This window comes from Pogoniulus pusillus, chromosome 11 (assembly GCF_015220805.1).
Source record: "Pogoniulus pusillus isolate bPogPus1 chromosome 11, bPogPus1.pri, whole genome shotgun sequence".
NCBI lineage: Eukaryota > Metazoa > Chordata > Aves > Piciformes > Lybiidae > Pogoniulus > Pogoniulus pusillus.
The window spans coordinates 6,264,574-6,288,842 of record NC_087274.1 but is presented as its reverse complement, the minus strand read 5'-3'; the positions used below and the strand labels follow the sequence as shown (position 1 = coordinate 6,288,842).

At 53.4% G+C, this 24,269-nt stretch overlaps 1 protein-coding gene across 1 annotated transcript in view; it reads left to right on the top strand.

Moving 5' to 3' along the window:
* SLC39A11 (solute carrier family 39 member 11) overlaps positions 1–23,923 on the top strand; it is a 141,904-nt gene extending 117,981 nt beyond the window's left edge. Inside the window, exons 8-10 of the mRNA XM_064150660.1 lie at positions 19,033–19,131; positions 21,915–22,073; positions 22,243–23,923. Of these exons, the coding sequence (XP_064006730.1) occupies positions 19,033–19,131; positions 21,915–22,073; positions 22,243–22,321 (337 nt within the window). The 3' untranslated portion in view covers positions 22,322–23,923. The remainder of the gene's footprint in view (positions 1–19,032; positions 19,132–21,914; positions 22,074–22,242) is intronic.
* The last annotated feature ends 346 nt before the right edge of the window (positions 23,924–24,269 follow it).

Here is a 24,269-nt window from a genome sequence, read left to right as displayed (position 1 = left end):
TGTCTGGGCTGTCTCTGCCAGTCCCTCTCTGGCTGCTCTGCTCCTCTGTAAGGAATCCCAGTGCCGTGTTCCCAGCAGCTGGGACAGCCACTGGCTGGCAGCACAGGCAGGCAGTGATTCACCAGCTGCTATCCATGGACTGCCCTTGGCCGAGCTGCCTTCCAGCTGGGATGTGAGACCTATGCACTCAGAATGCTCTTCTGGTGGAAGTAGTCCCCAAATGCTAGTCCCCCCTCCAGTGTTGGGGGCAGAGGGGCTGACCCCCCAAGTCTCTGTATGGCATCTGTGTGAGTGTAACCTCTCAGTGCTTCATTCTGCAGCCTCGGGGTTATTTTAGTGTCATTTGTGTGTATCAGTTTTAAAACTTGATTAAAGTTTGGGTTTAAGGCTGGAAAAAAATCAAGCCTGTAGCTACTGGGGGATGCTGGAAAGCCTGGTGGTTTAGGGCAGAGCTAGAGCCATCCCTGTCCCCACTCCTGCTCCTTGCTCCTCTCCCAGCTGACACTAGGTGGTAACATCCATATTCTCACCAGCCTATTCCTGCCAGATTTGGAGCTGATTCCTGGTCTCCTCCTGCTGTAGGGCAAGTCCTGGAGCTAACAGGGCTCCTAAATGTGACTTCTTTTTGCTGGCAATGCACTTGCAGAGCTGCTCCTTCAGGTGGGAGAGAAGGTTCAGGTGCATGAAACTGATACCGAGCTAGATGCAGCAAATTTCTTTGATCAGATGAACGATGGAAAGGACCAAAGGTGTGAAACATCAAAGGGCTGTTAAGCCCTGGGTAGTCTGCACAGTGGCTCCTCTTAGGATCTCACCAAAGCAAATCATTTAGAGAGGTTAAAAATGGTGTGGGCAATTTTATGGCAGAGCTGTGCCTTAGGCTGAAGCTGAGGTACATTTGGGGGTGGGGGCTGTGGGGTTGTCTCTTTCTCCTCCTGGTTTAAAGCAGAGAGAGTTGGGGGGCTCTGGTGCTGGTGGAAGCTTCCCTTGCATGGCTGGGGAGCAATTCTCAGGGTTCATGTGGATCCCCTTTAGCAGCTATTGCAGTCAGAAGGGAAGCTGGCAGCAGAGGGAACCCCTCAGCACTCAGGTGGGGAGCAAAGGGGTCTCCTTGCCCTGGGTGTCACCCCCTCAGCACCCTCTTTTCCTGGGCACAGCTTACCCAATTTACCTAACAGGGTAAGTTGGACCTAAATGAGTTAGACCTGCACCCAGTAAGCCTTTCTCACCTAAAGCCCAAGCTCCTTGAGCAGGGCTGGTTTCCTTCTCCCTTCAGCAGCACCCAAAGGAGGCTCCCAGCTGACCTTCTTGTGGCCTTCCAGGATCTGAAGGGGGCCTCCAATAAGCTGGGGAGGGACTTTTTAGGGTCTCAGAGAGTGACAGGACTGGGGGGAATGGAGCAAAGCTGGAGGTGGGGAGAGTCAGCCTGGATGTGAAGAAGTTGTTGAGCATGAGAGTGGTGAGAGGCTGGAATGGGTTGCCCAGGGAGGTGGTTGAGGCCCCATGGCTGGAGGTGTTTAAGGCCAGGCTGGCTGAGGCTGTGTGCAGCCTGATCTAGGGTAGGGTATCCTGTCCCTGGGCATGGCAGGGGGGTTGGAACTGGCTGCTCCTTGTGGTCCCTTCCAACCCTGGCTCTGATTCTGTGAAATCCCAGCAAAGCATTTGTTGCATCCCCTTCTGCAGGTCATGTTCTTGCTTGCTGGGGATGCAAAGGAGGGGGCAACTGCCTGGATTTGTGGGTGCAGTGTTTAATTTGGGCTTGCCCAGAGAGACCTGGGGCTGCTTAGTCTGGAGCAGAGAAGACTGAGAGGGGATTTAATCAATGTTTATAACTATCTGAGGACTTGGGGTCAGGAGGGGGAGTACAGGCTCTGCTCACTTGCTCCCTGGGATAGGACAAGGAGCAATGGATGGAGGCTGCAGCACAGGAGACTCCACCTCAACACAAGGGGGAACTTCTTTCCTGTAAGGGTCCCAGAGCACTGGCACAGGCTGCCCAGAGAGGTTGTGGAGTCTCCTCCTCTGGAGAATCAAGGTCTGTCTGGATGTGTTCCTGTGTGACCTGAGCTAGATTGTGTGGTCCTGCTGTGGCAGGGGAGGGTTGGACTGGATGATCTCTTTGGGTCCCTTCCAACCCCTGACATCCTGTGATCCTGAGTGATCCTGTGAACTTGCAAAGTACTTTCTGTGCTGGTGGATCACAACTCCACAGCTCCCACCAGCATCCCACCTGCCCCAGCTAGCTCCCAAATGAAAGCTCCTATGTGGGGCAGCTGGAGAGTGGCTGTGAGTGTGGAAGGGATGTAAACAGATATATTTTTTTCTCCCCTCCCCTTCTCCTCGATGATGATGGTGATGTTTCCTCCCCTGCAGCACAATGGCTCCCATTCATCAGCCCTTCTGCTGAGAATGTTGGCCTTGTTTGGGTCTGTTGTGCCCACAGATTGTTTCCTGTCCAGCTTTGGTAAAACAGAGAGAAAGAGAGGCTTCGAGTTGACAGGCAGACTTTGACTATGGCTTGGAAAATATTATTTCATGGGACAGCCTGTGCCTCCCATGCTGTGTCTCTCAGGCTGGGGAGGGGAGGGGGAAGGAGGAAAAAAAAACCAAGAAAGGAAAAAAAGGGAAAGAAAAAGAGGGGGTTGATTAATGTAGGGAGATTGAAACCAGGCAAAAACTTTATACTGTGTTTTCTTTGAATGAATGGAAATCATTGTGGTCTGAGAGACAGCAGAAGACACACTGAGGTTTTTCTCTCCTTGGCCCCTGCTTCATGAATAGTTCCACAGTGCAGCTAATGAAGAGCTTGCTGGGGTGGGAGCAAAAGGTGGGGTTGGATCCTGACCTCTTTATCAGCTCAAGGTTGTGCACAGCAACACCTCGTGGGTTAAATAAAACCCAAACGCCTCTTAGTGGTAGGTGAGGTGGGGCTAGATGGGGATTTCCACCTTTCCCTGGGATCTCAGACAAGTGCTGCTCCTGCAGCCAGGCTGCTTCTGCCCTGGGTGCAGAACAAAGCCCCTGGTTACAAAACAAAACTGTCAGAGGATGCTTATGAAGCACCTTTTAATTAGTCTGTCCTGAAGGTAGATGTTTATTAAGTGAGAGGTAATGAGTGGGGTATGTTTCTTGAGGGCTTTTCTTTGTGGGGCTGATATGAACCTACATTTTCACCATGGTTGGTGCCCTGGAGAAGAAAGGAGATGGTCTGGAAGGGCTTGGTGAGCCTCAAACCAGGACTCTGCTTCCTCAGTTGGTGCGTTTCTCATTGGGGCAGCAAAGGCTGAAGAGGTGGAGAGGAGGCTCCTGTTTGAAGTTTGCTTCAGGACTGCTTCACTGTGCTTGATTTGCAGCAGGTGAGATCTCACACAGCAGCTCCTGGTGTGAGGCTGGAGCCTGGCATGGCTGCGGCCAGCAGAGCGCTGTAGCCTCCCTCCCCTCTCCTTGTCCCTCATACACAAGCTTGCACCACCAACAGGCAGAAGCCAGGCTGGCCACCATGTCTTGGCTTCCTCCTCTAGCCAAGAAAAATCATTTCCATGTGGATAATGAAGTCAGCACAAGCCCAAAACCCCACAGTGTGTCCTGGAGCAGCTCCAGAGCTGCTGATGGCTCGCGTTGCCTGGCAGGGGCAGGTCTGTGGGGTGGGCAGAGAAAGTATGATGGGGAAGCTGTGTGGCCTGTGGTGTTTTTGCTGAGCTGCCTTCAAAGCTGCCAGATGTTTTCCTCACCAGGAAAACATTCCTTCTCCTACAGTGCTTGGACAGCCTGTCATCCTGCAGATGGACCTGCTTCCCGTTGTGATGTGATACAAGGAGGTAAATCCAGGATCTTACAGAGTTTTGCTGCTCAGTCTCTTGCGTGGAGAGATGTGGACAGGGAGCAGAGCTCTTGTTTTCCAATCTTTGGATCAGGAGCAGAGTGGAAAGATTGCTCTGATCCTCCAAAAATGTGGTGTCTTGGTTTGGTGACAGAGATTGCTGGAGACTGAGCTCAGGGTGGATCTACATCTGGGAGGAGACTTCTCTGATGCACCCCAGGTCTTTGGACCCCAGCAAGGAGAAGGTTCCTGTGGTCAAGTCACTGCTTGCAGAGAAGGCTCAGGGCAGAGCTCATTGCTGTCTACAACTACCTGAAGGGAGGCTGTAGCCAGGTGGGGTTGGTCTCTTCTGCCAGGCAAGCAGCAACAGAACAAAGGGACAGAGTCTCCAGTTGTGCTGGGGGAGGTCTAGGCTGGATGTTAGGAGGAAGTTCTTCACAGAGAGAGTGATTGGCATTGGAATGGGCTGCCCAGGGAGGTGGTGGAGTCGCTGTCCCTGGAGGTGTTGAAGCAAAGCCTGGCTGAGGCACTTAGTGCCATGGTCTGGTTGCTTGGCTAGGGCTGGGTGCTAGGTTGGCCTGGCTGAGCTTGGAGGTCTCTTCCAACCTGGGTGCTGGCAGGTTTGGTGGCCACACTCATTCTTCTCTGCTTGTGCGTCCTTTGTCTGAGATGGGTGGGTTGAAAGCTTGTAGCAACACAGGCTCCACTGTGCCCCAGCTTCTAGGACTAGATGGGTGTTGCAACCTTTATTCATTGCTCCAGGCTGAAAGAGGAGAAGACCTCCCAAGTCAGCAGGGAGGTCTCCAAAGTCTGGCTGGGAGTTGGGCTCTTGGCTGCAAATCCCTTGCTGGCTCTTGGAGTTTACATCACCGTTTGTATAAATAGTTTCTCTTCCTCTTCTCTCTCATTTCTTCCTTGTCCCTTACTCAAGTGTCTAGACCAAGGAGGGTTTCTGGTTGATTTGTAATCCTTAGAGAGACAGCTGGCCTGCCAAACAACATCTGGCTCTGGAAAGTCTGTAGCTGTTGCCTTCTTCTCTTTCTGTGGTGGTCACTGCATCTGCAGACGCAAGGTGAAGGACAGGGGATCGGTGGGGCTCTTTGGTTTCTCATCTCCCTGAGAAAAGGCTTCACAGGGAGCTGCCCAACCCTTTCCTTGGGTGTGCTGTTGGCCAGCCTGAATGGCTTCTGACCAAGCTATGGCTGGGTGCTGCAGTGCCCCAGCAGCCTGTGATGGCCCTGCAAGGGGAGAAGGCTTAAGCTCTACATTTGCAAGAACCCCAGAGCTGTGGCTCAGTGGCTTGCAGTGATTCCTCAGGGGCACAGCTCACCCTGAGCCCCATGTTGGAGGTGAGGCACTCATGGTTTTCAGTACATCCCTGTTGGGTGTCTGCATTGTTCAGGAGAGCAGCCTGGGAGGCTGCCGAGAGCCTGGAAGGACCACAGTAGGATCCCAGTTTGTGGTGGTCCAGGCTGTGTGTGAGGTCCAGAGGGTGGGCAGCAGTGCAGTCACAGTGGGCACTGCAGAGGATGGGTTAGGAGGTGAGCTGGGGCTGCTGGTGCCAGTCTGTGTAAGCATCTGCCCTTGAACGTGGTCCCTGCTCTCTCCCAAGCCCTGAAAGCCAAAACCTGGCAGTCAGATGTTCTCCAGGAGCTTACTGAAAAGGTCTCTCCTGCCCAGCTTTGATCTGCAAAGTGCAGCCATTCAGTTCCTGTTCACCTGAAACTCAAAGAAAGAGGGTAAGGAAATAAAAGCAGAGAAAGCAAAAACCATTATCCCTGTTTATCTCACCCAGATAATGCCCAACAAAGCTCACTTTCAACACTGGCCTCATCTTTACAGCCCCAGTGGCCCACTCCTCTCTCTTTAGCAGCCTGGTTTAAAAATAAACCCTCTGAGGAGGGGAAATGATTTGAATGAAGGCATTGTGACTGTACACGGTGTGATAATGGGGCCTTTTAGAGCTACAGCTGTTAGTAAATTGTTTGGTTCCAGGTTTTGGAGCTGCATAAAGGAGCTGCTCTGCTGCTTTCAGGCTCTCCTCCAGCATGGTTTAACAGCCATGCTGCAGGAGAGGGAAGAGGAGAAGCCACTTGGGTGCTTTTAGTTTTGCTCCTGGCTAATGGCCCTCCATTAGGATGCAAATGTGGATGTGTGGCATCTTTGGGAGCCCCTCGATGAACCCCTGCCCTGGCAAGCAGCTCTGTGGCCAATTAGTTGCCCAGGGTGGGACTGGAAGCAGTGGATGCTGAGCTCCATTGCCATGCTACTGCAGGCACCTGAGAGAGGAGTGAGTTTAGTACATGGATTTATCTCTACCTGCAGCTAGGCTTTGACTCCTTTCTGAGCAAAGCCTTTGACACTGTCCTGCACCACACCCTGGTCTCCAAGCTGGTGACACATGAGTTTGATGGATGGACCACTAGTTGGGTAAAGAACTGGCTTGATGGCCACACCCAAAGAGTGGCTGTCAATGGCTCCATGGCCAAGTGGAGGCCAGTGACAAGCAGAGTCCCTCAGGGATCAGTCCTGGGACCAGTCTTGTTCAGCATTTTGTGGGTGCCATGGACAGAGGCATTGAGTGCAGCCTCGGCAAGTTAAGTTTGCTGCTGACACCAAGCTGTGTGGTGCAGCAGACAGGCTGGAGGACAGGGATCCATCCGGAGGGACCTGGGAAGGCTGCAGAGGTGGGCACAAGCCAACCTCAGGAGGTTCAAAAAGACCAACTGCAGTGTCCTGCATCTGGATTGAGGCAATGCCAAGCACAAATCCAGGCTGGGCAGTGCCAAGCTGGAGAACAGCCCTGAGGAGAGGGACTTGGGGGTGCTGCTGGACAAGAAGCTCAACAGGAGCCAGCAGTGTGCACTTGCAGCCCAGAAAGCCAAGCAGAGCCTGGGCTGCAGCAGCAGAAGTGCGGCCAGCTCCATGGAGGTGATTCTCCCCCTCTGCTGTGCTCTGCCAAAACCCCACCTGGAGTACTGCATCCAGTTCTGGAGCCCCTATGACAAGAGGGATGTGGAGATGCTGGAGTGTGTCCAGAGCAGGGCCAGGAGGATGCTCAGAGGGCTGCAGTAGCTCTGCTGTGAGCACAGACTGAAAGAGTTGGGGCTGTTCAGTCTGGAGAAGAGGAGGCTCCCAGGTGACATTCTTGTGGCCTTCCAGGATCTGAAGGGGGCTACAAAAATGCTGGGGAGGAACTTTTTAGGCTCTCAGGGAGTGTCAGGAGTGGGGGGAATGGAGCAAAGCTGGAGGTGGAGAGAGTCAGGCTGGAGGTGAGGAGGAAGTTGTTGAGCATGAGAGTGGTGAGAGGCTGGAATGGGTTGCCCAGGGAGGTGGTTGAGGCCCCATGGCTGGAGGTGTTTCAGGCCAGGCTGGCTGAGGCTGTGTGCAGCCTGCTCTAGGGTAGGGTGTCCCTGGCCATGGCAGGGGGCTTGGAACTGGCTGATCCTTGTGGTCCCTTCCAACCCTGACTGATTCTATGATTCCTTTCAGGTTCTGTTCACGCCACAGCAGGCAGGAGGAATAGTGTTATTATTACCTACACTCATCCTCCTTCCCTTGCCTTGCTTGAGGCTTCTTTTTCTGGCAGCAGTGGGGGGCTGTGTGTGCTGGGTGCTGCCTGAATCATAGAATCACAGAATCAACCAGGTTGGAAGAGACCTCCAAGATCATCCAGTCCAACCTAGCACCCAGCCCTATCCAGTCAACTAGACCATGGCACTAAGTGCCTCATCCAGGCTTTTCTTGAAGACCCCCAGGGACGGTGCCTCCACCACCTCCCTGGGCAGCCCATTCCAATGGGAAATCACTCTCTCTGTGAATCTGGAGGAGAAGGCAAAACAACCCTAAAAAACCACCACTGAAACCATTCCCACACCCCCCCCAACCTGCTATTCACACCGAGATTGCTGTGGCAAGTAAAAGAAATGTTCTGTGTGAAATAGCTTCACAATTTGAAGATTCCTCCAGAAAGGAGAGGGTTGGGGTGGGGGAAGGAGTTGGGGGAGGTTGTTTCCATGAAGCTATCACCATTCTCTGGCACCTATTCTTGGGAATTTTTATAGGGCAGGGTGTAATCTCAGCCCTGCTTTGGGACCACCCAGCTCCTGCCTGTGTTTCATTGTTAACACAAATATTTTAATAACCTTTAGAAGGTTCTGTATCTCCCTCCAGCTTTAAGCCTTGCCTGAGATCAGTGCAAGCCCCATGGTTAAAGCCTTGCTTTGTTTATGGGTGTGCCTCTGTGAATATGTAAACCTTCAAATTAGCTGCAGCCTGATGCTGCTTAAAATAGAACTGATGAGGTCTCATGAGAAGGTCTTCTTAAGGTGGCTAAAAATAGATGCTTCTGACTTGTAGGGTCTTAGCTGAAGCCTCCTGGTGATGGGTGGTGGTGTTGGAAGGTGCTGCTTGCAGCTCCTCAGTGGCTGCCAGGGAAGGATGTTCTTGGTCTGTGTTTGATGGTGGAGATAGAATCACAGAATCAGGCAGAGATGGAAGGGACCACAAGGAGCAGCCAGTTCCAACCCCCCTGCCATGGGCAGGGACACCCTACCCTAGAGCAGGCTGCACACAGCCTCAGCCAGCCTGGCCTTAAACACCTCCAGCCATGGGGCCTCAACCACCTCCCTGGGCAACCCATTCCAGCCTCTCACCACTCTCATGCTCAACAACTTCCTCCTCACCTCCAGTCTGAATCTCCTCACCTCCAGCTTTCCCCCTAGCCCTGTCATTCTCTGACAGCCTAACAACTCCCTCCCCAGCTTTTTTGGAGGCCCCCTTCAGATCCTGGAAGGCCACAAGAAGGTCACCTGGGAGCCTCCTCTTCTGCAGACTGCACAGCCCCAACTCTTTCAGTCTGTCCTCATAGCAGAGCTGCTGCAGCCCTCTGAGCATCCTCGTGGCCCTAACATTTCTGTCCAAGCCATCACCTTTAGGAGTCAGCTCTGATGAGGTGTGAGCTCTGACCATCCCTGTAACTCTCCTCTTTGTGGTTGATGCCATTCTGCTTGTATGGGTTTGGTGGGAATTGCAGAGTGCCTAGGAACTGAGTGGCTGCAGGGCTCAGGGAAGTTCCTAAGGATGCTGAGCTCTTCTCCTCCAATTAAATTAAAGGATGCTGTGAGGAATGGTGAGGGCTCTGCAGCTCTGCATGCTGCTTTTTAATGCTGCCTGCCCATCCTTAAAGGAAAGCGAGGCAGAGGAGAACTTACTGCAGGGGCCGAGCCTCTCCCAGGGCTCACTCACACACCTGCAGCCAAGCATTGTCCCACCTTGGGCCAGGTCCCAGCCTCTTTGCCTGGCTAAGGACCACCCACTGGGAGGGAGCCTGTTTGTGTGTTAGTGATGGCAAACTTAGGAATATTTGGGTCTTGTGCTCACCTCTTTCCTGGAGCAGGAATTAAAGCAGTAAATGAAGCAGTAAATAGGATGGGGAAGTGATGCTGGGAGTGGGGAGTGATGGCTCCATACATTTGTGACTATCTGGTAACTTTTTATCTAGCTAGAGCAGAACTGTGCCAATGGCAGTTTGTCCTGGTGAGAGGCCTGGAGCACAGCCCTGTGAGGAGAGGCTGAGGGAGCTGGGGGTGTGCAGCCTGCAGAAGAGGAGGCTCAGGGCAGAGCTTATTGCTGTCTACAACTACCTGAAGGGAGGCTGTAGCCAGGTGGGGTTGGGCTCTTCTGCCAGGCAAGCAGCAACAGAAGAAGGGGACACAGTCTCAAATTGTTCTGTGAGAGGTCTAGGCTGGATGTTAGGAGGAAGTTGTTGTCAGAGAGAGTGATTGGCATTGGAATGGGCTGCCCAGAGAGGTGGTGGAGTCACCATCCCTGGAGGTGTTGAAGCAAAGCCTGGCTGAGGCACTTAGTGCCATGGTCTGGTTGGTTGGCCAGGGCTGGGTTAGGTTGGCCTGGCTGAGCTTGGAGGTCTCTTCCAACCTGCTTGATTCTATGATTCCTGTGATGCTCCTGCTTTTCATTATGTGCTGCAAGTAGCAGGACAAGTGCACAAGTGCAATCACTCCTGCAGAGGAGGTTTTTGCAGTGAGAGACTCTTGGGTCTCAGTCACGTCTCTTGCTCATTTTGCCAGATACCAGCCTTGGAGTGACAGAGCTGGGTGAGGCTCAGCCGAGCCTGGCTGGATCCTGCACTTACAGGTCAGGTTCACACTCTTATCTGGCAGCAGGAGAAAGCAGTGGGGCTCCCTGAACCTTCCCTGCTGCACAGGTGAGGTCAAAACCTGGTGAGGAAGAGAGAGGAGGGCAGGAAGGCGCGGAGCCGGTGAAACGCGTCTTTGTGCTCCCCAGAGCTGGGCAGAGGTGAACTTTTACCCTGTGCATGAGGCTGACTCATAAATCAAACAGGTACAGAAATAAGCAGGCAGATAAGAACAAAGGTTTTTTAAAAGCCCAGAGGAAAAAAATGGTCCCTAGACAATGGGAGCTCTCCGTGCGATCCGCCGGTAGATACCTGCCCCGACGCAGCCCTGACCGGGGCCAGCCGTGCGCAGCCCATGCTCAGTGCTTGTATCGCCCACCCTGCCTGATGCTGAGGCTTTGACCTTGCTCTTGCCAGCAACCAGTTGTGCCAGGGCATGGCTGAGATGGGCATCCTTTCATCTGAGCCCTCCCCTTGCTTTGCTGGGACAGGGAGGAGATGCCCCAGCCCTGTAGAACGTCCCAGCCCAAATTGTAGTGCTTGGCTGCTGGACCTTGCTTGTGCCATGTGTCCCATGGGAGCATGGAATCATGGAGTGGTCTGAGTTGGAAAGGACCTTTCCAGGTCCTCTAGTCCAACCCACCTGTGGTCAGCAGGGACCTCTCAGACTGGATATGACCTTATTGTGGCCTTCCAGGATCTGAAGGGAGCCTACAAAAATGCTGGGGAGGGACTTTTTAGTCTACTAGGGAGTGACAGGACTGGGGGGAATGGAGCAAAGCTGGAGGTGGGGAGATTCAGCCTGGATGTGAAGAAGTTGTTGAGCATGAGGGTGGTGAGAGGCTGGAATGAGTTGCCCAGGGAGATGGTTGAGGCACCATCCCTGGAGGTGTTTAAGGCTGGGCTGGATGAGGCTGTGGCCAGGATGCTCTAGGGTAGGGTGTCCCTGCCCATGGCAGGGGGGTTGGAACTGGCTGCTCCTTGTGGTCCCTTCCAACCCTAACTGATTCTATGATCTTCAAATAAAGCAGATTGTTCAGAACCCCAAATAACCTGACTTGGAATGTTTCTAGGGATAGAGCATCTCCCTCCTCTCTGGGTAATCTGGGACAGGGTCTCACCACCCTCAAGGTAGAACATTTCTTCCTTGTAGTCCAAGTCTCCCTCTTTTAGTTTCAAACCATTCCCCCTTGTCTTGTCATGACAGGCCCTGCTAAAAGTCTGTCCCCATCTTTTTTTATTGGCCCCTTTAAATACTGAAAGGCCACCAGAAGGTCTCTCTGGAGCCATCTCTTCCTCAGGCAGAGCAACCCTCAACTATCTGTCCAGCCCTTTCCTGCCTCCTGATTTCTGGTGCTCTTCCTCTGCTTTATGTCTCAGATTCTTTCTTGTTGCTGCTTCTCCCTTTGTTACCTTTGAGGTGCACTGGAGTCTTTGGTGCTGTTTGGAAAGTAGCTTGCTGGTGGCACAGTTTGAGTGGAAGCTCTGCTGTGGAATTCCAGATGAAGAGAAGGTGCCTGTTTTGCAGCTTGATGATCTTTAAGTTGCCTTCCAACCCAAACCATTCTATGATTTGGCTTTAAAACACCTACAGTAACAGAGCCCCCCAGGAGCCCCATGTGCACATAGATTCAGTGAATGGTTTGGGTTGGAAGGGACCTTAAAGATCATCCAGTTCCAACTTTCCCACCATGGGCAGGGACACCTTTCACTAGCCCAGGTTGAATCATAGAATCAACAAGGTTGGAAGAGACCTCCAAGATTATCCAGTCCTACCTAGCACCCAGCCCTATCCAGTCAACCAGACCATGGCACTAAGTGCCTCATCCAGGCTTTGCTTCAACACCTCCAGGGATGGTGACTCCACCACCTCCCTGGGCAGCCCATTCCAAAGCCAATCACTCTCTCTGGGAAGAACTTCCTCCTAACATCCAGCCTAGACCTCCCCCGGCACAACTTGACACTGTGTCCCTTTGTTCTATTGCTGGTTGCCTGGCAGAGACCAACCCCACCTGGCTACAACCTCCCTTCAGGTAGTTGTAGACAGCAATGAGGTCACCCCTGAGCCTCCTCTTCTGCAGGCTAAACAATCCCAGCTCCCTCAGCCTCTCCTCATAGGGAGATCACATTCAGCCTGGCCTTGAGCACCTCCAGGGAGCAGGCATCCAGGAGCTGCCTGGGAAACCTGTTCCAGTGTCTCACCACCCTCACTGTCAAGAGGTGGTTTCTCATATCAAGCCTAAATCTGCCCTCCTCAAGCTTCAATCCCTTCCCTCTCATCCTACCACTACAAGCCCTTGTACCAAGCCCCTTCCCAGCTCTCCTCTAATCCCCATCCAGGTGTCGGAAGGCTGCTCTCGGTCTCCCTGCAGCCTTCTCTTCTCCAGGCAGAACAGCCCCAATTCCTAGTTCAGGCTTGGGAGCATGGTCCAGCAGGCATCAGTGCTGGGAGGACCACTACCACCTTGAGCAGCAGCAGCAGCTCCTGGCAGGACAGGCTGGCACGCTACGGGCAGAGCCGCATGGAACAGGTAGGGCAGGTGCGGGGAAGCTCGCGGAGCCCCGCGCTCGCCGCCGCCACCGCCGCGGAGCTCCTTCCCACCTGCCAGCCTTGATCAAACACCTCGACAGGCCGCCCAGAGTGGGAGCCATGATGTAATCTTGGGAACCCAAAACAATCAGGCCTTTCATGGCAGGCTGATAACAATCAAAACAGTATGTAAGGGCCTGCCATGCAAGAGTACACATGCACATTATACACTGGAGGGAATTGAAAGCCGGAGTGAAAAGGGGCTTGTTAAGAATATGTAGCCTGCTTTCATAATCAGTTTGTAAAAGAATAGGCCCTTGAAAACAAGGGTTTAGGCTTATAGAAGGCTTTCTGTGCCTTGACCTTGCAAATATGCAGGGATGCCAACTTTTTTTTCCCCCTTCCCTTCTGAAAGTGAACTTGGAGTCTCCCAGCGTGGTGCCGTAGCAGTTGGCAGGCGAGCTGGGGGTAGGAGGTCCAGCCCCACTGTGTTCCTGGGTGGGGGGGGTTCACTTTTGCCATGAGGAGTGCCACCAGGATGCTGTGGTTTTTACCTTTGCTCCTTTAAAGCTGCAGCACTGAGCTGTGGCTGCAGCAGGGGAGCAGCCAACGCAAGGGCAGATCCATCCCAGCGTCGCTGGCTTGCTGCAGGGCTCACGTGTAGGTGGCACAGGTCCTAGCAGTGTTTTGCTTCACTGCCCAGGTGGGCAGGAGAGCCAATAGCATCCTGGCCTGTATCAGGAGCAGTGTGGCCAGTAGGACAAGGGAGGTTATTCTGCCCCTGTACTCAGCGCTGGTGAAGCCACACCTTGAGTGCTGTGTCCAGTTCTGGGCTCCTCAATTCAAGAGAGATGTTGAGGTGCTGGAATGTGTCCACAGAAGGGCACCAAGGCTGGTGAGGGATCTGGATCACAGCCCTGTGAAGAGAGGCTGAGGGAGCTGGGGGTGTGCAGCCTGCAGAAGAGGAGGCTCAGGGCAGACCTCATTGCTGTCTACAGCTACCTGAAGGGAGGCTGTAGCCAGGTGGGGTTGTTCTCTTCTGCCAGGCAAGCAGCAACAGAAGGGGACACAGTCTCAAGTTGTTCCAGGGGAGGTCTAGGCTGGATGTTAGGAGGAAGTTGTTGTGAGAGAGAGTGATTGGCATTGGAATGGGCTGCCCAGGGAGATGGTGGAGTTGCTGTCCCTGGAGGTGTTGAATCAAAGCCTGGCTGAGGCACTTAGTGCCATGGTCTGGTTGCTTGGCTAGGGCTGGGTGCTAGGTCGTGGAGGACATCAGTGTCGTCACCACCATTTTACAGATGGGGAAGCTGAGGCAGAGAGCTGGGAACAGTAACATACGCATCCTTGATCCTTGATGTTTCTGAGGACACTTAAGACCATGGTGCCCAAATGCAAGGGGCACCCATGTGACATTGCTGTGTTGGCCAGGGTGCTGGTGGCAGAGCCATTGGTGGGGCACACACATCCCCCCAGGCAGATTTCTCCTGGGGTGCTCTTTAAACCAATGTACATCTGTAGGTTGGGGATGAACCTCAGGTTGTCCTCCTTGTCTGCAAAACATCTTCTAGCTGGACAGGGGTGACCCATCAGACCAGATGGCATAGAATCATAGAATCAACCAGGTTGGAAGAGGCCTCCAAGATCATCCAGTCCAACCTATCACCCAGCTCTATCCAATCAACTAGACCATGGCACTAAGTGCCTCATCCAGTCTTGAAGCATCTCTACTTCTGAAACCAACCATCAGGATGAAATGTTCAGAGACATTTGGGTCTCTACCTTCCCCTAATGCCTCTAGACGAGGCTGGTGAGAGGCCTTGAGCACAAGCCCTACGAGGAGAGGCTGAGGGAGCTGGGATTGGTTAGCCTGGAGAAGAGGAGGCTCAGGGGTGACCTTATTGCTGTCTACAACTACCTGAGGGGTGGTTGTGGCCAGGAGGAGGTTGCTCTCTTCTCTCAGGTGGCCAGCACCAGAACGAGAGGACACAGCCTCAAGCTATGCCAGGGGAGATTTAGGCTGGAGGTGAGGAGAAAGTTCTTCACTGAGAGTCATTGGACACTGGAATGGGCTGCCCGGGGAGGTGGTGGAGTTGCCGTCCCTGGAGCTGTTCAAGGCAGGATTGGATGTGGCACTTGGTGCCATGGTCTAGCCTTGAGCTCTGTGGTAAAGGGTTGGACTTGATGATCTATGAGGTCTCTTCCAACCCTGATGATACTGTGATACTGTAAACATGTCATCTCGATGATCACCCCTCTTGCTGGCTCATCTCCCCGTTGTCAGCTCCTCCACATCCCCTAGCTCGCTGTGGGCACCCGGAGGTTGAGGTGGCCTGGGCCAGGCTGCTCCAGCCTGTCTTTGTGCGTGTGTTTTACAATGTATTTCTTTGCAGTGGGGGAAACCTTCCAAGAATCCCCACCTATTTCCGTAATAAGGCTGCCTTTGTTTTCCTCCTACACAATGCAGCTTTGATTCAGTTCCTTTCTCACCGACTGCGTTGCCCTCAGCTCCACGCGGCAGCTGCGGAGAAGGTGTGAGGTGTGCGTGGCTCAGCGGCCAGGGTGGGAGAGGAATGTCCCTTGGGACGGTTTTATTTCACAGTTGGGGCACTGGAGGTAAATCTTCTTTGCTTTAGCACCCAAAGGTATCACAGTATCACAGTATCACCAAGGTTGGAAGAGACCTCATAGATCATCAAGTCCAACCCTTTACCACAGAGCTCAAGGCCAGACCATGGCACCAAGTGCCACGTCCAACCTTGCCTTGAAGTGCCCCAGGGACGGCGACTCCACCACCTCCCCGGGCAGCCCATTCCAGTGTCCAATGACTCTCTCAGTGAAGAACTTTCTCCTCACCTTCAGCCTAAATTTCCCCTGGTGCAGCCTGAGGCTGTGTCCTCTCGTTCTGGTGCTGGCCACCTGAGAGAAGAGAGCAGCCTCCTCCTGGCCACAACCACCCCTCAGGTAGTTGCAGACAGCAATAAGGTCTCCCCTGAGCCTCCTCTTCTCCAGGCTAACCAATCCCAGCTCCCTCAGCCTCTCCTCATAGGGCTGTGCTCAAGGCCTCTCCCCAGCCTCGTCGCCTTTCTCTGGACACACTCAAGCATCTCAATGTCCCTCCTAAACTGGGGGGCCCAGAACTGAACACAGTACTCAAGGTGTGGTCTAACCAGTCTCCTGAGATGCTGCACTGGGCAAACAGAGGTGGTCCCTGAGCAGCGAGCAGAGGTAGCCTTCATGCAGTGAACCAAGACAAGGCAAATAGGAAGGCTTTTGTGTTTCTGGCCTCTGTGTTGGCACGGAGGAGATGAGCATCCCTGGGAGAGGCTCAGAGGCCTCAGAGTCCAAGAACTATTCAGACAACTGTGGTGGGAGGAAATGTGGCAGGTCCCAGGAATAGGGAGATGTGGTCTTGGCAAGCAGAAGACCTTTGTGGGGACATGGAGGGTCTGGAGGACCAGAGATGACATGGAGAACTTCTCAGGCTGATGCTGAGCCCAGAAGGATGTCAGGAAGAGAGAAAGCACACATGCAGGGACACTTCCAGCCAGGCACTGGCTCTCTGGTGGCTTTTGCCTCTCACCATGCCACATATCAAAGCTTTGTGTGCCTGTACCTGACTGTCAGCACCCACATGATATGATGCCATGGGGGGACAGGTCAAGGTCTTGACCTGGGAGGGAGCACACAGTGCTGCCTCCCTCCCATGGGCTGGGGGATGTGTGTGGCCTGGCCTCAGCAGGTCCCCATTGGTACTGGGGTAGACTGTGACCCAATGCACACTGTCTTATGTTGCCAGCCATGGTGTGTGCCATGGCACATTGCATGTTGCTCTCTGCAGCCCATTGCTTGCTGTGCTTGCCAAGAAGTTGCCAGCCATGGTGTGTGCCATGGCACATTGCATGTTGCTCTCTGCAGCCCATTGCTTGCTGTACTTGCCAAGAGGTTGCCAGCCATGGTGTGTGCCATGGCACATTGCATGTTGCTCTCTGCAGCCCATTGCTTGCTGTGCCTGCCAAGAGGTTGCCAGCCATGGTGTGTGCCATGGCACATTGCATGTTGCTCTCTGCAGCCCATTGCTTGCTGTGCTTGCCAAGAGGTTGCCAGCCATGATGTGTGCCATGGCACATTGCATGTTGCTCTCTGCAGCCCATTGCTTGCTGTGCTTGCCAAGAGGTTGCCAGCCATGATGTGTGCCATGGCACATTGCATGTTGCTCTCTGCAGCCCATTGCTTGCTGTGCTTGCCAAGCTGGCTGCAGCCCTGGCACATATGAGACCCACTGGGCACCTGGTGGAGGCATCAAGGTGACCCACGCTGCAGGGCTGTGCCCGGTTCTTGTCTTCGTGGAGACCTTTTGGGTTTTGCTAGCTGTGTGCATGTGAGAGAGAGGAGGAGGAGGACAGTAGGGGCAAAGCCACCTTCTCCTGCTGGATCTTTCTTCAGGTTAAAATCTTTCCCTTTGGAGCTTTCTCTGCCCCGGGGCTGCTGCAGGGCAAGGGGTCAGAGCAGGGTTCCCTCCTCCCAGTGGGACCAGGGGGTGAGCTGGGGGCGGGGGCTGACTGCCCTTGCCGTACAGACCCCTCCATTCACACCTCCCTCTCCCACCCCATTAATTTGTTGTGGTCGGGGCCAGTAATAGCTGCTTTGTACAGAGGCGAGGGAAGGAGGGGGGAAAAAAAAGCCCAGGGCACAGACAGCGGCTCCAGTGTTTTCTAAAAGGGATGTTTTTCCCCCCTCCGTTCTCTCTCTCTCTCTCTCTCTCTCTCTCTCTTTCCCTTGAATAATGTTTTTGATTGTAATAGCCTGTCCTGGTTAGGGAAACCCACAGCCTCTCCCCCTTCCCCTCCCCTCTTCTGTAAACCCTGGTAGAAGTTTAAACAACCCAGAGAGATTTTTCTCACCAGTCTTATTTTACTAATAGGAAACAAGTGTTTAAAGCAGCAAAAGGAGCTTTCAGCTGCTGGCAAAGGAGTAAGTGACCTTGCAGAGAGGCACTGGGGGCCTGCTAGGAGCTGCAGGCTGGGGTAAGACACAACCCAGCACCTTGTTGCTGGAGCTCTGAGCCCATCCTGGACAGTCAGTGTGTCCCCCAGCCAGGGATGGGTCACAGCAAGCTCTGCCAGCACACACAGGTAAAGCCATGAAGGGAGAAATGCTCCAACAGTGGGACAAGTTGTTGTTTGCTCAGCCCATGCCATTAAAACCAGCCTCAGGTAGTTTGGTGCTTGCAGCATTTTGTTCCTTTGAAGGAGGAACCCCCCCCATATCCCAATTTCCTGGGTTTCACCCAAAATTCCAAGCTCCCACCGAGCTGGAAGGGACCCTGCAGAAGAGGGGAAGGACCATTCCTGAGGCTGGAGCAAATTCTGGCTGTGGGTGAGCGAATTGTGACTGAGGGGTGCCAGGAGCAGCTTCTGCTCTGGTGCCCAGAGCTGGAGTGCAGCTGCCCCCAGTAGGGAACATCTAACAGACCCTCCCACTGCAAATCCAGCTTCTGTCACTGCTGGCTGTCCATCGAGGTGTTGCCATTTTGGATAAGCTCCAGATGATGTGGTGCTCCCACCATGGGGTTGCTGTGTGAGAGAGGCAGCAGGTGGGCACAGGGTGTTCTGAAGGTGGGTGCTGAAATAGGCATTGGGCCTAAGTGTCGAAGGGGAGAGGGCAAGCAAGGAGAAACCTCACCTAGTTCTCTGTCCTTGCATGCTCCTTCAAGCCTCTCCTGTCTGTCCTTCAGTTGCCAGCTCTTAGAGCCAGTTGCTGGAGAACATGGGGTTTTACTGGGAGCAGTTCAAGTTCACCATCCCTGCCTGCCTAACCCCCTGCATGAGGCTTACTCTCTCTTGTGCCTGGAGAACTGCTCATCACAGCACCCTGCTCCTCCTGGACCACTTTGCTGATGGACAGACCAGCTCTCCTGGCTGGCTGCTTTAGGTTCTACAAGTCCAGCTGCTGCCTTTCCATTGGATGCAAGTGGGGTCAGAAAGAGAGAAAGAAACAAAATTCTGTGGCAAAAATATCTTCCTTCTCCTCTGATGAGCCCCAAAGCTTGTGGAGGGGTGGTTATGGTTAAGGGCAATGCTGGTGAGAGCTGGAGCAGGTTATGGGAGAGAAACTGGCTGCACTGGGGCACTGATGGCAAACCCCCCTGGGAGGGAGGAGCCCCAAACCCAAGGCTGCTCCAGACACTGGCATCCAGCGATGCTGCGGCTTCTGGGAAGCCTAAGGTTGGAAACACCAGGGCCCCTCTGGACAGGTCTTTTCTCCTCCATCTGGTCTCTGTTGCTCCCAGAGCTGGTGCTGAAGCTGACAAAATCTAGTGGAGCTCTTTGAAGGTGAAATTTGCTGTGTTCCTGCTAAATATCAGCATGACCTAGCCCTGGGGCCAGCAGCGCTTCCATTCCAAAGGCACATCTTTACTAACAGCTTTTATTCTTTCCCCCTGCTCCCAGCAGCCCACCCCAGGCTGTGATTTCCAATTATCTATCTGTACACATATTTGTGCTTTTTTTTTTTGGTGTGGCTTAGGAATTTAGCCATTGGGATTGGGATTCAGAACTTCCCAGAGGGCCTGGCCGTCAGCCTGCCGTTACGTGGCGCTGGATTTTCAACGTGGAAAGCATTCTGGTAAGCCAATTCCTCTTCACTCCTCTCACTCCTCTGCCAGCAGCTCCTGATGAGTGGATGTCTCTACATTTTCTCCCCATATCCCTTTGCTCCATCACTGACCTGCCCTTGTGATGGGCTGACTCAGCCAAGAGCTGCTTCCCATAGTGTGTCCATGCAGCAGATGTTTTTTAGCTGGGGCTGGAATGAAGCTGCAGACCTGGCATGTTCCCTCCTGGCATCGTGGAGAACTGATGCTGGAAGCACTGCTGGTTTCCAGCTTGGAGGAAGGGCTAAGAGCACTGCCCTGCTATTCCTAAGTGATGCATAGAATCATAGAATCAGTCAGGGTTGGAAGGGACCACAAGGAGCAGACAGTTCCAACCCCCCTGCCATGGCCAGGGACACCCTACCCTAGAGCAGGCTGCACACAGCCTCAGCCAGCCTGGCTTTAAGCACCTCCAGCCATGGGGCCTCAAACACCTCCCTGGGAAACCCATTCCAGCCTCTCACCACTCTCCTGCTCAACAACTTCCTCCTCACCTCCAGCCTGACTCTCCCCACCTCCAGCTTTGCTCCATTCCCCCAAGTCCTGTCACTCCCTGAGAGCCTAAAAAGTCCCTGCCCAGCATTTTTGTAGCCCCCTTCAGATCCTGGAAGGCCACCAGAAGGTCACCTGGGAGCCTCCTCTTCTCCAGACTGCACAGCCCCAACTCTTTCAGTCTGTGCTCACAGCAGAGCTGCTGCAGCCCTCTGAGCATCCTCCTGGCCCTGCTCTGGACACACTCCAGCATCTCCACAGCCCTCTTGTCCCAGGGGCTCCAGAACTGGACGCAGTACTCCAGGTGGGGTCTCAGCAGAGCAGAGGGGGAGAATCACCTCCCTGGCCCTGCTGGCCACACTTCTGCTGCTGCAGCCCAGGCTCTGCTTGGCTTTCTGGGCTGCAAGTGCACACTGCTGGCTCCTGTTGAGCTTCTTGTCCAGCAGCACCCCCAAGTCCTGCTCCTCAGGGCTGTTCTCCAGCTTGGCACTGCCCATCCTGGATTTGTGCTTGGCATTGCCTCAATCCAGATGCAGGACACTGCAGTTGGTCTTGTTGAACCTCCTGAGGTTGGCTTGTGCCCACCTCTCCAGCCTGCAATCATCAGTGATCCCAGTGGGTCAGCCCATCCCAATCTGCCTGCTGAGGCCCTGTGGTGAGCTCCCAGCTCCTGCACTAAGCACAGGGCTTAGGGGGTTTTGTGTTCAGTTATTTCATTTTTATTTCTTTTTTATTTTTTTCCTCTCTCACTTCATTCTGGGCTGGATTTCAACCTCACTTTTTATTATTTTTGCCTTTTTCTGGAGGTGAAAGAGCCAAGGGCATGAACTCTGTGAGCTCAGGGCTGTATTCCTGCCCATGCACGTGTGCTGGGCCGGGTGATGGATGGCGAGGCAGGGGGGAAGCTTGGAAATTACTCCAGCCAAAGCTTTGTTTTCTTTCCCTCCCACCCAGCTCCAGTTCTGTAAGTGCAGCCAGTGCTGAGACTTGCACCAGGTTTGCTGCTGCTGGGAAGGGAGTTCCCATGGTCACGAGAGTTGAAACAGTCCTAGAGGGAAAGAAAGCAAGAAGGAAGGGCACAATTTCATTCTGGTTGATGCTGTGGCCAAGTGTCCTCTTTGGGATTGAGCTATACTCACTGGAGATGCTTCCTCTCTGACTCATCCCTGATGAAGATCTGGATCCCTGAATCAGAATCACAGAGTTATAGAATCACAGAGTCATAGAGTCACAGAGTTATAGAATCATAGAATCAAGCAGGTTGGAAGAGACCTCCAAGCTCATCCAGGCCAACCTAGCACCCAGCCCTAGCCAAACAACCAGACCATGGCACTAAGTGCCTCATCCAGGCTTTGCTTGAACACCTCCAGGGATGGTGACTCCACCACCTCCCTGGGCAGCCCATTCCAATGCCAATCACTCTCTCTGACAACAACTTCCTAACAACATCCAGCCTAGACCTCCCTTGGCACAGCTTGAGACTGTGTCCCCTTCTTCTGTTGCTGCTTGCCTGGCAGAAGTGACCAACCCCACCTGGCTACAGCCTCCCTTCAGGGAGTTGTAGACAGCAATGAACTCTGCCCTGAGCCTCCTCTTCTGCAGGCTGCACACCCCCAGCTCCCTCAGCCTCTCCTCATAGAATCATAGAGTCATAGAATGGTTTGGGTTGGAAGGGACCTCTGAAGGTCATCTATTCCAACCCCCTTGGATTATGCTTTGTTTTCCTTCCTGAGATAAGCCACTAGGTTAGGTCAGCTACTAGTCAAAGGTGATTACCTCTGTAGCCCATTTAGAATGGCTGATGTGGTTGGGTGACTGACCTCCTCCCAGACATGGTGACACTAGAGAGGACCTGAAGGGGCATTGTAGCCAGGTGGGGGTTGGCCTCTTCTCCCAGGCAACCAGCAATAGAACAAGGGGACACAGTCTCAAGTTGTGCCAGGGTAGGTATAGGCTGGATGTTAGGAAGCAGTTCTTCACAGAGAGAGTGATTGGCATTGGAATGGGCTGCCCAGGGAGGTGGTGGAGGCACCGTCCCTGGGGGTCTTCAAGAAAAGCCTGGCTGAGGCACTTAGTGCCATGGTCTGGTTGATTGGATAGGGCTGGGTGCTAGGTTGGCCTGGATGATCTTGGAGGTCTCTTCCAACCTGGCTGATTCTATGATTCTACGACCATGGAGATGGGGAGGTCCAGAGTCCCATGGGAGGGCTCTTCTGGCTCTTGATCCAGGTCCCTGGTGGCTTCTAGTGTTGGCCTTTTGCAGGTATGGGCAGCTGAGCGGCATGGTGGAGCCCTTAGCCGGCATCTTTGGTGCCTTCGCCGTGGTGGTGGCAGAGCCTCTCCTCCCCTACGCCTTGGGCTTCGCTGCTGGAGCAATGGTTTATGTGGTGATGGATGATATCATCCCCGAGGCACAGACCAGGTGAGACTCCTTGGTGACCACCAGTAAAAGCAGACAGATACAGGGGGAAACACCAATGATTCTGGCACGTCCCTTTGCTCGCCCAGATGAAACAGAAGGCAGGGCTTGCCTTGTGTGAGAAGCCAGTCCTGGCTGCCAGGAGCTCACACTTGCCCTTTTCTCTCTGCAGTGGCAACGGGAAGCTGGCATCCTGGACCTCCATCCTAGGATTTGTGGTGATGATGTCCCTGGATGTGGGGCTCGGGTAGGGCAGCGTGCTGCTCCCCCGGGGCAAGACTTCAGAGCCATTTGTGCAGCGGCATTTGGAACTGGGCAGACCTTATCCCTTGGACTGGTTTTGTACATACAGTTTGGGGTTTTTTTTGGATCTGGTTTGGTGTTGATTTCCTCTAATTTTATATCTCTTCATCCCATCCCCTCCAAGGTCATGTTGATGGTTTTCTAAGCACAAATAAGGGGTGGTTCCTCGCAGGTCTTGGGTTGCTTTTCGCCTCTTGGGAAGGTGGTTGGACAAGGTGTAGGCTGGGCTGCAGGTTACCCTGTCCTTCCTCTGCCATGCTGGGATGGTTTCTCTGGGTCAGGTAGCTCTGGGCATTGACATCGTTGTGCTGTAGAAGATTAGAACTCACTGCCACGCTTTGAAGCTGGTCTGTGGTTGAGTACCAAGGCAGCTGAGGGGAGACAACTCTTGACAGTCTCCACATCCACCCTTTTTCCAGAGGGCATTAGGGCTTAGCACCTGCAGCACTCATTGGGATCAAACCTCTCCTGGATCCTTAGGAATTTTGTTTTGATGGATGCAAATAGTCCAGGAAAATAACAGTGAATTTTCTTGGAATGCCTGTAAGAGGCAAAGGTCTTTTTTTTCCTTTCCTCCTGAGTTTATCTCCTAAGTGGAGCTTTATTCCAGTGCATTTTGTCCAATATCCAAAAGTTTCCTCTGGGAAGAAAAACTAAAGCATGACAAAGCAGGAAAGGAGGAGTTTTTTGGTGTTTATTAGCATGTCCTCTTTGACAAGGCAAGCTGTGGTCACCCAGGTTGTTGCTGATGTGCTGCCTGACTGTTGTCCAGCAGGACACACTTCCACGTGGGCCCAGGACTGTGCCTGGCCTCACCAAGCAATTCCTGGTTTGTGGCTGCTGGTTCCAACTCACTGAAGAGCCAGGGCAGGTTTTTCCTGGTGCTGGCCCTGGCTGCACCTCACCCCACAGGAGATCTTAGAGCTGAGTCAAGATGGAAGCCTGCTGGGAGCACTCATCTTCCTGAGCATCCTCAGGATGAAATAATTCATCAAGGTGAATTAATTATCCTACCTGGGGAAGCCTCTTCACCCTCTGCTTTCCAAGCATCTCCTGTTGAACAGCCATTCCTGAGCAGGCAGGGTTGGTCCCTTCCAGACTGAGGAACAAGCCCTGCCTGAACCTCCCTGCCCTTGGAGAGCGAGCAGCCGAATGCTGGAGGTGGAAGGATGCTGCACACCCACCTCACTTCTGTCTTTGGTGAGAAGGACTTCCATAACTCTTCAGATGGAATAACTGCACCATCTGCTTGCCACCTGCACCTCTGTCCCTCTGCAGCTGTGGGGCTTTTGGGGGAAGAGTGTGATGAGTTGGGGTGGGAGGGGGGAGAGTCACTGACTGCTGTGAAGCTGCCAGAAGAGCAGCCAAGGGGAACAGCCTTGGCCAAACTTGAGCTAGAGCCATGTGCATTTGTTTGGTTCCTTGTTTTCTTTTGGGTTGGATTTCATTTGTGGGTCACTCTGGATGATACAAAACTGCTGTTTGCCAACAGATTTGACCTTTTAACTGTGATTGGCTTCAATAAATGAGAGATTCAGAGTTTGCACTGATAGATTTTCGTGCCACAAACCCATAACTTTGTGCCTCTTCCCTCTGTTTCTTTTCTCCAGGCTAATTGTTGCTGGCTTGTTCCTCCACCAGGAAGGCAACCTCTAGGAGCAAGAAAATAAAGTGGGGGGGTGAAAGGGAGTGGGGAAAGCTTTGCAGTGCCTCATCCAGTCACCCATGGGTATGTTTTAGTGCTTACTGGGTTTGCTGCAGCCAGCCAGGTCCAACCCTGACAGTGCTTCATGCCTTGTGACTCAGAAGAAAGAAACCACAAGAAATCCCTGGGGATAAAAAGCAGCTCTGCCTGCACCGACCTGGCTGTGAGTGCCAGGGTCACACACAGGCTGT